The sequence below is a fragment of the Phragmites australis genome, chromosome 1, assembly GCF_958298935.1.
Source record: "Phragmites australis chromosome 1, lpPhrAust1.1, whole genome shotgun sequence".
NCBI classification, from domain to species: Eukaryota; Viridiplantae; Streptophyta; class Magnoliopsida; order Poales; family Poaceae; genus Phragmites; species Phragmites australis.
The window spans coordinates 1,786,265-1,801,199 of NC_084921.1; the positions used below are offsets into that span (position 1 = coordinate 1,786,265).

The 14,935-nt window shown below is 48.1% G+C and overlaps 1 protein-coding gene across 1 annotated transcript; it reads right to left on the reverse strand.

The window, feature by feature from the left end:
* Positions 1-5,510: 5,510 nt before the first annotated feature.
* Positions 5,511-7,221, reverse strand: LOC133912054 (zinc finger CCCH domain-containing protein 2-like). Its single transcript, XM_062354645.1, has one exon. It carries the CDS (start codon positions 7,106-7,108, stop codon positions 5,966-5,968), a length of 1,143 nt encoding a protein of 380 aa, XP_062210629.1. The 5' UTR covers positions 7,109-7,221; the 3' UTR covers positions 5,511-5,965.
* Between the last annotated feature and the right edge of the window lie 7,714 nt (positions 7,222-14,935).

The window sequence follows — 14,935 nt, forward strand, 5'->3', positions numbered from 1 at the left end:
GCACGGTTGGCTACGGTTTGCCGTGGTCCGTGGCCTCCTGAGTTGCCTGAAGCAACTAGACGATAATATCTGTGGATTCATGTGGATAACCCCCATGACTCACACACAGCGTGGGACGATGCATCATGCATGCCTCGCTTCGCGACACCCAGTCCTGCCGCACATTGCCTGGGCTGGAGTGACCTCTACCTCTACGTGCCCTACCCCACAAGCCACGACCGTACAGTTTGTCGGACATCTAGCAGCACACCGTGCATGCATTGGCCTCAGTGAATCAATTTGGAGTCACATTAGATCGAATCCAACGGCTTCCTTTCGCAAGGGAGATTTTCGTCGTGAAGGTATTTCCGTTCCCTTCAGTGTTCTAACGGTTTTTCTTCACAGTTTCTTTCACGACGGAATTCTTAGGGTCATTCCCTTCAGGACGGGATTCTCTCTCCGTTCTCTTCGTGATTCCCTCGAAGGAAAGGTGTTGGAGATGAGAGTAAATAAAAGGAATGAGAACGGGGAAGTGAATCGAGAAGGGAACGAAATGAAAAGAATATGGTTGGAGTAGTCTTAGAACATTATAATTATATTCCTTTCATTTAGTTATCTTTATAAACTTTTTTCCATTCTTTACATTTTTAAAGTGATTTGTGAAGAGAAAAAAAAAAGAGAATTCCGTTTTAGAAGAAATAATTTTAAGGATCCCTTCGTGACAGAAATCGTAAAAAGAAAATCATTAGAACTTTAAAAAAAATGAAAATTTCTTCACGAAGAGATTCACATCCATAAAAAGACTCGTTTAGGATGATCTTATCTTGCCATCTTGGACGATGCTCTTTTTCTCCTCTCTTTCTGTTTGCTCTCGACTTCACGGCCATGGATTTGTATGGGCTCAGTAACTCAAGTGGATCAGAACATGGTCCAGCTCTCCCTTCTGCTGAAAATCTGTGTAATTAAAGTGGAACTCCCCGGCAAGCACGTCTATTTATAGCAAGCGCGGTGACCGGGGCCCTCTTTAATGCAGTCCCTCGATGAGATGAGACGAGACATGGCAATGAAACACAACAGGCCAAGAAAAAGAAAAGAAAAGAAAGAAGCAAATAATGCTTCCATACGTACACGACGTACGAAAGGCAAACAACACTCAGGTGAAAGAAAGGTGCAATGGAGCACGAAACCATTATTAATACCTCACAGGAAAACCATCGGCACATGTATAGCAAATACTACATCATATGCATCAAATGTTATTTGGCTCCAAACCGATTATTTCAGGATCGCGACATAGTGTTTGTTGCATCACCGATCAAAGAGATGGCTGCAGCGAGCATTTGGGTTTTTTCAGAGGCGCAGTTGACCCTACACTCTTCCATAGTTAAGTGGCAATACTATATTAGTAGCAAAATCGTATGTCAAATTTTGTTATAGGATACTCTTGAAGTATGGTTTTTGCTATAGGACATGTATTTTTTTATTTTGCTAATGGATACTCAATAAACGTGAATATTTGTCTGAAGACATCACAGACATTAAAATAATTATTTCTAGCTGAATAGGAGAGAGAAAAAGAGGGAAGGCCAGAAATGCTCTTAGGCCCAAAAAAATAAAAAAAAGGAAAAATTAGAAACAAACTGAAAAAATAAAAATCAGAAAAAATAGAAAAAAATCAGGAAAATAGGGAAAATCAGAAAATAGAAAAAAAATCAAAAAATCAATAATATTAGGAAAAATAAAATAGAAAAATTCAACATCAATTCTAAGTTGGGTAAGTCCAGCTCGCCCACGCTTGCTCCGTCGTCCACGTGCCGCACATCCACCGCCGCGCTATCCCTCGCCACCATGACGACCGGTGAACCACTTGCCCTCTCACTCGTCCCGTCGCGGGCCCCCGCGCTTCCTCCCCCTCTCCGCCCTCTCTCTCTCTCTCTCTCTCTCTCTCTCTCTCTCTCTCTCTCTCTCTCTCTCTCTCTCTCTCTCTCTCTCCCTCCCCGCCCGAGGGCCTCGCGTCGCGTGACTTTCGTGCCCCGCCCGCACGTGGGTAGCGCAGAGTGCCCACGGCCCCACGCTGCGGGAAACGCGGCGAGCTTATCCGCCACCTCACTCCCGACATACCCATGACGCCAGCACGCACACCGCCTCCCCGTGCTCCCTCACCCATCTATAAGTAGCCCAGCCGGTCCTTCTCTCGCCCTTCTTCTCCATTTCACCTCGCCACCGCACTGCCGCCATCGCCATTTCCGCCGCTGCGACTTCCCTGTCGCCCATTCACCGTCGACGTGCTACCAAGGGGTACCAGGGAGCCTTCGACGTCTCGGTGCCGCTCTCCATCCACCGAAAGCCCGACGAGAGCCGTCCGTGTGCGGAGCTGAGCCGTCCGCCGTCACCCATTCGACAAGCCGTCGGCCACCGCGAGCAACACGTCATCGTTAATCTCTTCGGTGAGCCTCTTGTCCCCCTAGCACCGCATAGATAGCATGTAGGCATCCCCGTGCCCTCCCTTAGCTAGATGTCATGTGCCGCCGTGAGCTTTGCTCTCCGCCGCCGTGTAGCTGTCGCCGCCGGCGTGACCTTGCCCTGTGTTGTCGCCGGCCATCGCATCGTGGTGCCGGGGGGCCAGTGGCCCCTTTTTCTTGCAGGTTGGCGCCTCCCCGTGCAAGGGAGGTGCTGTCCAGTTTGTGTCACGCCGTTGTCTCCTCTCCGGTCGTGATATGGCGCTGTTGTCGGCGTGCATTCGTCTTCATGGAACCCCAGTCGGAACGCTTCTCTGACAAGCCTCCGAGTGCGCACCGCCGTCGATTTCTCGCCGCCGGTCGATTCTTCCCTCCCCTCTGCCGCTCGCCCAGCGCCAACGTGCGCGCGCTTGATTCGGCCTCGGGGCGTGGCTCGGCCTGGCCGATTGGGCCATGGCTCGGCTTAGTAGCAGCCTGCCCTACTAGGCTCGCCTGGCTGCCAAAGGCCGTATGCCGTGGACTGGCCCAACTTCCTTAGCCCATCAGCCACCAGCCCAAGACCTGAGTGGGCTAGTATTGTGCGGCCCAGTATTGTGTTTCCAAGCCCGACTCAGGCCCGTCTAGACCCGAATCCGGCCCATTCGCTCCAAATCCGTACTATTCATGTGGGGCCAGATTATTGTTCAGTGGTTCCCACAAGTGGGCCCCACTTATGAATAGTGTCAAATCCGTACTATCGGCAAAACACTGTGCTCAATACTTTTGCCGATTATGGTTCCCGTATTCCTCTCCAACAGCTACTCCAAACCTACTTTTTCGCTGCTACAGTAAAGCGGGATGAAAATGGGGATCGGCAAATTTGCGCCCAAGAATAGGATCCCGCAACACTGTAACTAGAGTATGCGTGTTGGCCCGATGGAAGGAGGAGAGTAATGAAAGGTAGGAAATAAGGTAGTTGTTGGAGATGAAAACAATAGAAGATACTGTAATAGTATTAGGGGATGCTGTAATAGTATTATAATAGATAAATTTTTAGAGTATCTATTGAAGATGCACTTAGGACTACAACTAAGGCCGCTCATGGTACATAGTATCATGTTGATGTATTCAAGACTTTCACATCACATGAAGATCATTATATTGATGTGCAGAGACAGCCCCTCTAATACATAGTTTCGTATTATTATTTCTTATGGATTTTCAAAATAATTAATTGTTGTTGGGTTATGTGTTAGCTCAAAATGTTAGATTACATATTAAAGTTGTATCTTAAATAAGATAGGCCTTCATTGTCTCTCGCATTTAATTTTTTGACACATAATAAATGTGCATGATGCCACCATTGGTGGTTGCATTGAGCGGGGAGACACAGAGGCTGAAGGGGCAACCTAGTCATTTTACTCTTCATCTTAATTGAATGAGGGGGGTCCAAATAAACTTATATTTTGGATTGGTGTGACCGTGTGAGTAGTCCGTACCAGTAGACATCATCTCGATGGCCTTCTTCTCCGCCCTTTATTGTTGCTTTGTTTCGCTTTTCGCCTTCTGCTTGCTTTGGATGATATCGTCCATTCCACTGCATCTGCATCTGGTCACAAAACTGAAGGACCAAGGAACTATTGACCGATTGTCCTCCAGATTTGACGCCTAGTGCCCCGTGCTTTTTTATTTGCACACTGATTTTAAGAAAGGAACTAGGAGCACTAGATTTGTAAGAGAATATCCACTGAAACTGTGACCTAAACACAAGAATTTCCAGCAGACGCCACGTAGTGTGAAGGAGCGATCGACGGCACGAGTTGTTCTGTCGCACACGAAGAGGAATTTGCTCGTTGTTCGTGACGTAAACATGAAGTCTCCGAAAAGAACAGCGGTATTTTCCAAAGGGGAGAAAAGGAGAAAGATTAACTGGGCACTGGGAGTATCAAAGGAAAAAAGGAAACAAAAATAAAGACGCCATCGATCCTGTCTCAGAGAACCAGACAGGCCGCTCCACACAAGGACACCCCGCATTGCCACGCGGAATTGAAGCCCCACCCCCACCCACCTGCTCCGCCGTTCCAGCCAAGCAAAGCAAACCAGAGCAGAGCCGCAGATGCAGTCAAATGCCACAGTGAGACGATCAAACGAGCTGCAGCTCAGCTCCTACAGGGGAGGGCGCCTAGCTACACTACTCCGGTACAGTAGAGCGCTGTGGATGATGGTGCACTACTGCGCAGGATCGCTCCGCCGGAGAAGGGGAGAAAACATCCATCACGCCGGAGTTGGGTGGTGCCGCGCTTTGACACCATTACTAATTGCTTCGCTCCGGCCACCCTCCCCGCGTCGTTAGATCTGGGTGACGCGACATCCATCACCCGGCTTGGTCTCCATCGCCGGCCCCACTCCCTCTCCGCAGACGAAGGCGACGACGGATTCTCTGCTGTGCTCCGCCCGCCCCTCACCGACTCCGACGACGGGTATTCTACACACTACAGATTGCTAACATGGCAATTCCTTTTTAGAGAAAATCATCAGAAAAAGAATCGCATCTGCGCTCTGCTTAATCAGCTGGGCCAATCAGCAACGAGCCACCTAAAAGTAATTAGCCCGGCGACCTGCTTGTACGCGCGCAGCGTCCTCGTAGTGCTCAAAAGAGGAGACGGTTTGTGTGGTGACGGACAGGCAGCGGCGGCGGCGTAGCACGTCGCATGTGCAAGTCTACTTCCTCCACCAAGGAGGAAAACGACCGGCCGGCGACTCCCCGTGCCGTCGCACCCACGTAAGTTTCCGCAGCAACATTGCCGACACTGTTCCAACCATCAACACTGCACTGCGTCAGGCCGCACTTGGCCGTTGCAAGATTCATTTCAACCCTGACATTGCCAAGCAGAACAAGTCACTACTCACTTACTCAGGCACACAGGAAATTCAACAGAGACGACAAATACATTGATTATTAGGGTGACAAACATCGATCATTTACTTGAGCAAAAGATTACATGGGAGGAATTCACCACCTATGGTGGGTGAGATTTCAGTTAACAAGGTACTAGTACAAAATATGCTGTGGGCGATGGGTAATCATCAAGGGGAATCGAAATCATCGTCAACTAGTCGATGCATAATGCACAAACGACGAAATCAAAACAGCATTAACCTAGGATACCCCGGAATCACAGAAATAAGCTAGCGCCGGCGGCAGCCGTGCCCGCTGGAAATCCGGCCATCTTCCACCTCGGTCGTCACCATCAGCTGCCATGCTTCGCCTCCACACACTATGCACAGAGGAAACACCCACCACCTAATACATTTCTACACTTCTTTTTCTATTTTTGGGATATTTTCTGCTACCTCAAGAGCCCTAAAACAAATCCACCCCTTCATCCATCTTGCTCCCCTTCTACCAACCAAGAATATTCACAAGGGAGATAGATATGTACAGGGGAATTAGGAGAAACGGGAAGCAAAAAAGTTCTTTCGGTGCGATCCTTCTCTCTTACGGTCTCACACCTACTGATTGATCACTAAGCGAACGAGCCGCCGCCTCAGTTGATGATATCGGAGACCCATCCGACGTCGGGGCCTCCGACCCCGGAAGTGGCGGCGCTGGCGTCGCCTGAGACAGCGCCTTCCCTGCTCAGGCGCTCGAACACCTTCGCGCGTAGGGCTCTCCCCGACTCCACCCTCTGGACTGGCTCCTCGTCACCGCTAAAGCCGACGTCAAGTGGCTCGAAGTTGGCCATGAAGCCGGAGGTGACCATGCTTGTCGGCGTAGCCCTCGGGGTGCATGGGAGGCTGTAGAGCCCGCCAGCCGTGGGCGATCCGTAGGCGACAGTGGAGGCGGGGTAGCCGGACCACCCGCCGGACGGGGACGAGTTCGCCTTGCTGAGGCGGAGCTGACGGAGCGAGGCGAGGACGTCGCTCACGGGGGACCCCACGCCGGGCCAGGAACCGCGGCGTATGGCGGCCGCCCCGTCCGGCGACAATGGCGGAGAATCCGACGGGGGAGACCTGGGCGGCGACATCAGGGTGCCTGTCGGCGACGAGGACATGATGCTCTTGGTGAGGTAGCTCTCGAACGCCTGGCGCCGCAGCGGGGAGCCGTCGTAGGACTCCGCTAGTGGCGAGGCGGCGGCACTCCTCGGGCTAGACTGCTGCGGCGGGAGGACGCGCAGCTGGCCAGGGGTGTGAGCGAAGAAGCAGACGCGTCGGCGGCAGGCGGTGCCGTCCTTGCACGGCTGGGTGCGGTAGCGCGCCGGGTGGAGCCAGCACTCGAAGACGCCGTGCGCGAACTCGCAGGCGTCCCCGCGCTTGCACCCTCCCTTGCGGAAGTCCGGGCACGCGGTGCCGGAGTAGTGGTACTTGCGCGGGTCGCGGCGGCGCGCCTTCTCCCCCGGGTGCGCGAAGGGGCACTCCGTCCAGTCGTGGCTGCGGCCGCGCGTGCAGCGCCGCACCTTGAACTCGTACATGCGGAACTCGTCGCACGCGTACGCGTCCACGGCCGCGGCCATCGCCGCCGCCTCTTCCTCGTCTTCGGCGCCCACGCCGATGTCGTTGGACGGCAGGTACTGCCGCAGCGTGGCGAGCAGGTACGGCGTCATCTCGTCGCCTGCGCCGCCAGCATCAACGCCGCTCACTAGGAGGTGGGACCACGGCGGGACGCTCACACCTTCACCCATCATCATCATGGCGGCCGCTAGTATCGGGTCCTGTTTCCTCCTCTCTGGTCTATGGGAGATCTCGTGGACTCAGCTTATCCCTCGGACAGTGTGGTGAGCTTGGGACGGGGAAGACGAACGCCAACCGGTGCGCGCTTATAAACTGCTCGGGTAACTCTAGTCACCCCATCGGGAAGCGAGTTAGCCGCAGTTAGCTAACCGCGGTTAACGCAGACGGCGGAGTCTCCATAGCGTCCGATAACCGACGCCGTTCCCGCGCTGCATGCCGGTGCGCGCGCAGGTACCGAGCTCTCTCTCCCTCTCTCTCTCTGACAGTGGACTCATGACATGGGATGGCCCACGGTCATTGACGTAGCCCCATCCGCCCCTCGTGGCGGAGAGAAAAGCTTCGATCGCAGTCGGACGCGTGGTGGGCGGGGAGGGAAGGTGTCAGACGTGCGGAAGGCGAGGTGGATGCAAAGGGGCGCCCGGTTCGGGACACGAGGCTTCCCTCCGTCGAGGGCTGGCCGTGGTTTCGGATGTCAGTCGGCTTGTGTTTGGTTCCCGAATCTTCCCGGTAGCGGATGCATAGAGTTTCGGCCTACCGAATTTAGAGTTTGTTTGGTTAGAGGTTTTTTTTTTAATTTTTAGTTAGATTACATCAGTCTAAATGGGTCTGTCGGGTTGAGCCGACACGAGCCTAGCCTGATAAGTCCACTTACCGGAGGTGTGGTCGTACATGGCGCGGCGCCTGGGCGGTGGGGAGGCAGGTCAGGCACAGTCTCATGACTCGTGCTATTGCCAGGCCAGACTTGGCTAATTTCGTGTTTACAGTAGTAGGTCTTGAGTCGGTTAGGTAGGCACGGTCTAGTCAGTACTATTTTTGGCCGAAAAAGTTACTCTCCGACTTCTCGCTGTTGGTTTTGCTATTGATTTTACAATATTTTTTTACATACTAAAATTTAGAAAAACTACTTTTAATTAGTTCCTGACATTTTAATTTATTTTCTCAAAAATTAAATTTTTAGTTTTCCAAAAACCAGCTCAATTGGTCTGATGGGTGAAAAAAAGTTTTGATTTTACTTTTCGCAATTTGGTCTGATAGATGCAGACTTTACATACATTTATGCAGACAGTTGCACTTGTTAGTGTCATAGAATTATCTTATGAAAATAACTGATCATAATTTTAATTCTTATATCTAATCATGCAATCTCATGTTCAGTCAATTAAATTAAAACTCAGTTCAATTCATCTAAACCGATACAACCAACCAAATATATTTTTTTAACAAATATATAACTTTATTTAATTTAGAGATGACGTTGAGACGTATCTTAAAAACTACAGATTCGGTCCATCGAAGATGAATCTTATTTGTAGGGGGCTGCTGTTGAGGATAATCTCCCCCTTCAGATGATAGCTCGAAATCTGTCAGAGGTTTCACACTCATATCACTGCATATTTGTTTCGGAGACTACAGGTGAAGATAACAAAGATCGCGAAATACACTCAGTTGGAAGATGTAGACGTGCCCGTAGTCCTAGCTTCCTGCGTTGGCAAAAGCGATGACGAGTCTTCGACCGAACTTTTTCTTAATCTATTTAAACAATTCACCCCTATAAAACTCTTCCGAGAACCAAACAAATCTCAGCCTCTCAAAGGCCCCTAAGATTTCCGTGTAGGTTCTGGAAACATTGGGCAGGGACTGGCGCCTCTGGTTTGGACACATGCACGACGCTGTGGGTTCGTGGAATGGAATTACGGAATTGAGCCCCATTTAGATAGTTTTTTTTCTAATTTTTTCTTTAAAAAATCAAAAGTTTATCTAAGGGCTGATTTTTTTATCTTGGTTTCTGTTGGTTTTTTACTATTTAAGGAAGCAGCTATGGAAGTTTTTTCTAGTTTTAGTATATAAAAAACTAAAAAATTATTATTAAAAACAACAATCAAAATTTAATCATCACAACTACTTTCTCAACTCGCACTAAACAACGTTCTATCTAATCGGGTTGGCTTTCCCGAGCACCTGCTGCTCGCTTTTTGCTTGGCTCTATACTCATTTTGGGATGCGATGATATCAAGCTTTCTTTCTTTCTTTCCCTAACGCCGAGGCAGTCTGCTCGTGGAATGTGGATAATGCTGGATTTCTTCGTCCCATTCTTATTTGTTTGCCTTGCCAACATTACACGTTCAAGGTTTTCGATGTTGAAATAAATCTATATTACTGAGTTAATTTAAAAGAAGTCACGTATTTCGCTCTCGAAATTCTCACGTAATGGACCCAAATATAATGGCTAAGATTCATCTATATTGATTTGGAATGCAACGAGATAACCATGATGCTGAAAAGATATCGTAACCTAGTTGATATACATGGCAGATCAAGGGGCGCAGAGCACACATGACAGCCCCTAAGCCCTCCTATGATTTTTGAGTACGAAAGAAAAATAATAATAGGATGATGAGACGGAAAAAAGAAAATAAAAATAGAGGAGGGGAAAGAAGAAGCGAGAAGAAGTGGATCCTCTTAACTGAAAGTAAATACTATAAAGAAAAATCTCGTCATATATATTAAGTATTTATTTTTTTTCTAAGTTACGTGTAACAATTGTTATATCAGAAAAAAAAAATTACTAGATTTGGATCCGCTATATATATATATATATATATATATATATATATAATAAAAGAAGTACGTACGTAATGAATCAGGATGTGACATAGCTTGCGGCTGGGGAAGCAGAAGAGAGTGCCTGCAAGCTCCAAACGTCCACAACCCATCGCTGCTGGTCCTCCGGACGGACCACGTAGGCGCGGTGCCCATACCGCGACCCACGCCCCCGCGCATGACCCGCTGCTACGTGGCCGTGCGTTGCGCGGGACAGGGCCGGACCACCTACAACCTACTCGCAATTCTCTGGGGCAAGGGCAAACCCTTTCCTGTGTTGGGAAAGCCTTTGGGGATAAGACCAGGGGCTTTAGCTCCTGCCAGGTCCCACCGATTATCTATGGCATCCTGTGGAAGTCTACGGTTTTGCGAGCAAAAAACCAAGGGCAGGGCATCGCGTCCGTTTCTCGCCCATTTTTGTTTGGACGACGAGCTGGAAATCTTACTACTCGAGCGAAAGTGGGAGCTTAAAGCTAGCGTTGGTCAGGACAACTTCAACAGCAGCGATCGCCTGACGAGTTCGAGCTTAGGTTGAGGTGGGTGTCTATAGTGTTGAGAGAATCATTGTAAAATAGATATAATATAAAGGAAAATCTACTTATTTTTTATTTATTTTTGTTTATCGTGAGGAGTTCTACTCTGTTAAAATAGTGTCAAAACTCCTGAGAGATAAAATTAAAGTGAGTGAGAGACGGTGGTGGAGAAAATAAAATGTCTGATCATTCTCGTCCTCCGTGAAAACAATTGCACTACTTGCTTATAGGCAAATGGCAGCGCAGAGCCTTTTCACTTCAAATACAATCTGTACATCCGATGCCTAATTGAGAAAGTTACATCCATCTACACTCGGCTCAGCGAACTTCTTATTCATGATGCTAGCCAATTACATATTCAATTGACGCAAGTATTACTGCTAGTAAAATTGCATCGTGTTGCTAAATAGGATTGCTGCAAATTTTCTAATCTTTTCTATACTATTATATGAATATTATTGAATTTAAATACATAATAGACCATTTAAACAGTAACAATAACATAAAAATAAATACTATATAATTGCTAAAACTGATGCGAAATTCAAATTCAAGAGGTACTTTTCTGCAAGAAAAAATATTCATAAAACTTCAGGATTTATATGTATAAAGTCATAGGGTTTATATGTAAAACTTTAGTATTTGTGTAATTTCTAGAAACCACAGGGTCTAATATGCAAAATCACAACCTTTGGTTAATTTTACGAGGGGTCTAAATGCAAAAATATAAGGGCTACGCTCAATTAAAGAAAACCAAGGTGCTAAAAGTAAAATGTCAGATTTCTCCCTTTTTTTTCTTTTTTTTTCCAACGGTCCGACCCAACTGGCCCGCACGCCACCTATGCAAGGGGCAATTAGGTTTTAGATACCCTAGCCGCTACACCGAGATCGATGGCCTGGTCAAAAGGCACAACTGCCAAAGGCGGCGCGGCGTCGAATACCCTAGCCGCCACACCGAGATCGATGGCCTGGTCAAAAGACACAACTGCCAAAGGCGGCGCGGCGTCCATCGGTCGAATGACGTCGTCATGCGCTTCCAGTGTGGCCATCGGCCAGCGCAGCCAAGCGACGGTGGCTCACCTTCGGATGGTGGCGTGCGGTGGCAGCTCGACTTCGAGAGGCACAAAGGCATGGCGTGGTCGGGCACATGACGAGCAGCAGCCTGGCAGTGTCGCTTCGGACGACGTGTGCGGTCCAACAGCACACACTTCGGGCGGCGGGGTGGTTCGGCGGTGCCGCTTTCGGGTGGTGCGTATGCATAAGAGGCCGACAGTTGGTGAGCTACACGAGATCAACAAAGAGGAGGTGGTTGCCGCTCGTGTGGCGTAGCAGGAAGGCCGTTTGACTTCTATGTCGACGTGCATCCTCTTTTTTTTTCTTTTTCTTTCAATTTATGGCGGTAGCCATCAAACCACCGTGTACAGGGATAGCCGCCGGCTTCCAGTTGGCGGCATGGTGGTGGTGCGGCGAGCATCGGTGGGGAGGTCGTCGGCTTTCGTGTCATGGTCGACGACGAGGTGGCGGCTGCGGCCCCCATAATTCGTGTTCACACCGACGATGCTATTGCTAGTGTTCGTTGCGATTCAAGAGATTGTATGATATTGATCATACATAGTTGTCGTGTTTGTTGCTATTCAAGAGATTGTACCATGTTGCTCGTACATACACTAATGTTCATGCACTACAGTTTCAGATCTATTTTGATGCAAAATAGTAGTGGCTAGGATAAGTACCGAATTGATCGTATCTTTCAATTCTTACGAACAATTCGTACCGCGTAAGGCATATAGGCTAAGCCATGACCTGCCTAATTGACGACGATGTCGATGTAATGTAGATCGGTCACACGCAGATTAGTTCTGCCAGCTTAGTCTTCGCCAGAGCTTCATACTGATAACGTATTGAGAAACTGCTGCTATCGGATGTAGTCCAGTGATCTCTTAAGAGAATAATTGCAAACGAGACATAATATAGAGCAAAAGCTGCTTATTATTTATTAATTTGTGTTTATAATGAGAGATTATATCTTGTATATATAGTATAAAAACTCTTAAAAGATAAAACGAATCTTTCGAAAAATCAAAATAGTCTTATATTCGATTGTAAAACTCTATATTTTAAATAACACATAGAATCCGGCAGACCAGAGGGGGTAGGGGGAGGCCGCGATGTATGGGAACGAACGGCGGGCGTGCTTTCATGAGTGTGAGCAAATCAAGGGGACGTGCAACAGCTAGGTCCGAAACGGCAGGCGGCGCCGAGACCCCGATCAGCTCTGGCAGGCGGCTCGATCAGTGCGGAAGCTTTGGCCGTCGATCGGCTGGCCCTACGATCCGATGGCCGAGAACACTCTCGCGCAAGGGGACAACAGCAACACATGCTGCGCTGTCCTCATTCGCAGCGCTAACAGAAAGGGACTTCGTCGGTTGTGATGACGGAGAGCAGACGATAAAGCGGAGAGGTCTACGTACGTCTCAGTCTCAGAGGCAACCCAAGAAAAAAAGTGGAATTTTTACCTTTCTGTCTTTTTGAAAACGTTTTTTTTTACAATAGTTCAAAAATTGTTATCTTGATTTGGCGTAGTATACTTGATACATAGGATATGCGGTATAAGCCCCACCTAATATACAATCATACAACACCATGTCTTTTAACCCCGTGGTTCAATAGCATGGTACCACTATATTTAGCGAGGTTGTCCACTAATAATACCATCCGCTCTGCCTTAGATTTCTGATGTGACGTAAGTTGTGTAGCCAGACAACAGTGAAAGAAACTGAATCACCATATCCAAACGGATATCAAAAGTCATGGTGCCAAGCTTATGCACAATACAAATAACTATGTGACAAGTTGTCTAATGTCTTATTCTTGCAAGGACCTAATTCTTGGAATTATATTTGGGGCAGCAGCACATACTCATCGATCAAAACACGCATGCAATTGATGGGACATCAGGAGGTCCAGCTAGCTTATAAATGGGTTTGAAAATCTTCTTGCCACTCTAAACAAAAAGTCTTCTTTTAGTTACTCTAGAAGATAGATTGAATACAAGAGGTCTTTTTCGCGGAAAGGACATGAAACTTTCATCGTATGAATGTGTCACTTGTGCTTCTCTAAACCAGGATGAAGAAACAAATGAACATCTCTTCTTGTTATGTGATTTTGCAAAATCTTGCTGGTCAACTTTCGACCTGATAATACCATAGCACCTACACCCTTTGCAAATTCTTATCTTCTTCAAGTAAAGATTGACGGTACCTTTCTTTATGAAATAATTATCTTGGCCAGTTTGAGTACCTAATTTTTAATCAAATAATGTCATTAGTTGAAGACTTCACCGCGAAATTCAAGTTTAAATTTGTCATAGTTATCCATAGGGCAAAACAGAAATACTTTCCAGAGATTGAAACATGGCTACAATCACACTAGTTTTTTTACCTTTTCTTTTGCCTTTTACTTTGTAATTTTCTTTGTAAGATGCTCGCTCCTCTTTTTAAATTATAAATATAATCCGTCAAAAAAAAACAAAAGTCATGGTGCCACCCAAAGGATTCATTTATGAATAATATTTTCTGAAGAATCCACTTGCAAAATTTCGGGAAGGGCCGGGGAGGCGGCGCCGGTAATCACGTACGGCCGTGTACTGCAGCCGGGCCGGCGCGCACCATCCTGCCGGCGTCACGCACCTCGAATAAGAACCACTTGCCACGGCACGGCGACACGTCTCGGCTTCTTCTCCCGGCGCCACTACGCCGCCACAGCGCTTTGATCTAGCTACGCCACTGCCCACGAAGTGACCACTACTCACATCGTGTGTACATGCCTTCCTCAGCTTCACAACGCAAGGGCAGAGTCTGCCACGCATTTCTACGTACTCCTACCTTACATGGAAAACGAAAATAAATTTGGAGTCATCAAACAGTAAGGTCAGAATATCTTGCGTCCATGCGAAGTAACAGCTAGAGACGCCGGTCAACATCCTGCGTGCCAACTGCCACGAGAGGTGCGTCCAGAATACCCTTGCTAGCTTTTGGGGGACTTGAGCTGTGTCTCGCCGAGCGAGCAAGGCACATTTGCATGCCCTGAGTGGCTTTGCTCCCTGCCTAGGAAGTTCCCTCATCCCCTACCTAGACTGCATTCCAACCCGTCCGATCCAAATCGAACATGAACGTAGCCAACTTTGCATCAATCCCTTAACCCTACGCCTCGAGCTCTTTTGAGCCTTTAGTCGACAGTTCGATCCAGTCGGGTCTCGAGCACGATTTCAAGCATCTGCACTGCACTGTATCGTCGTGATCACCAGTATGCTTGCTCCGATGGAACCGAGTCGAGTTTCGCGAATGTTCGCTGCCCGGGCGTTTCAGGAAACTGCCCGGCTTTCTTCGATCTTTGCTTCGGCGGATGGCTTGGCCAGTACGTGACGTGAGCAGCGTCTCGCTTCCTTTCGAGCGCCAAATGCAGCAATGATACTGTCTGCTAAAATTGAGACGGTCGATAGCGGGGCAATTAAATACTATTTGTCATCATTATCAGTAATGGGTTCTCAAAAGCTATCCTTCACAAAAAAAAAACTTTAAGAAATTGCTGCTGAGACTCACTATAAACTTTATAGTTTGCCACCTGCGTTACTAGAAGCCAACATGTGTTTCG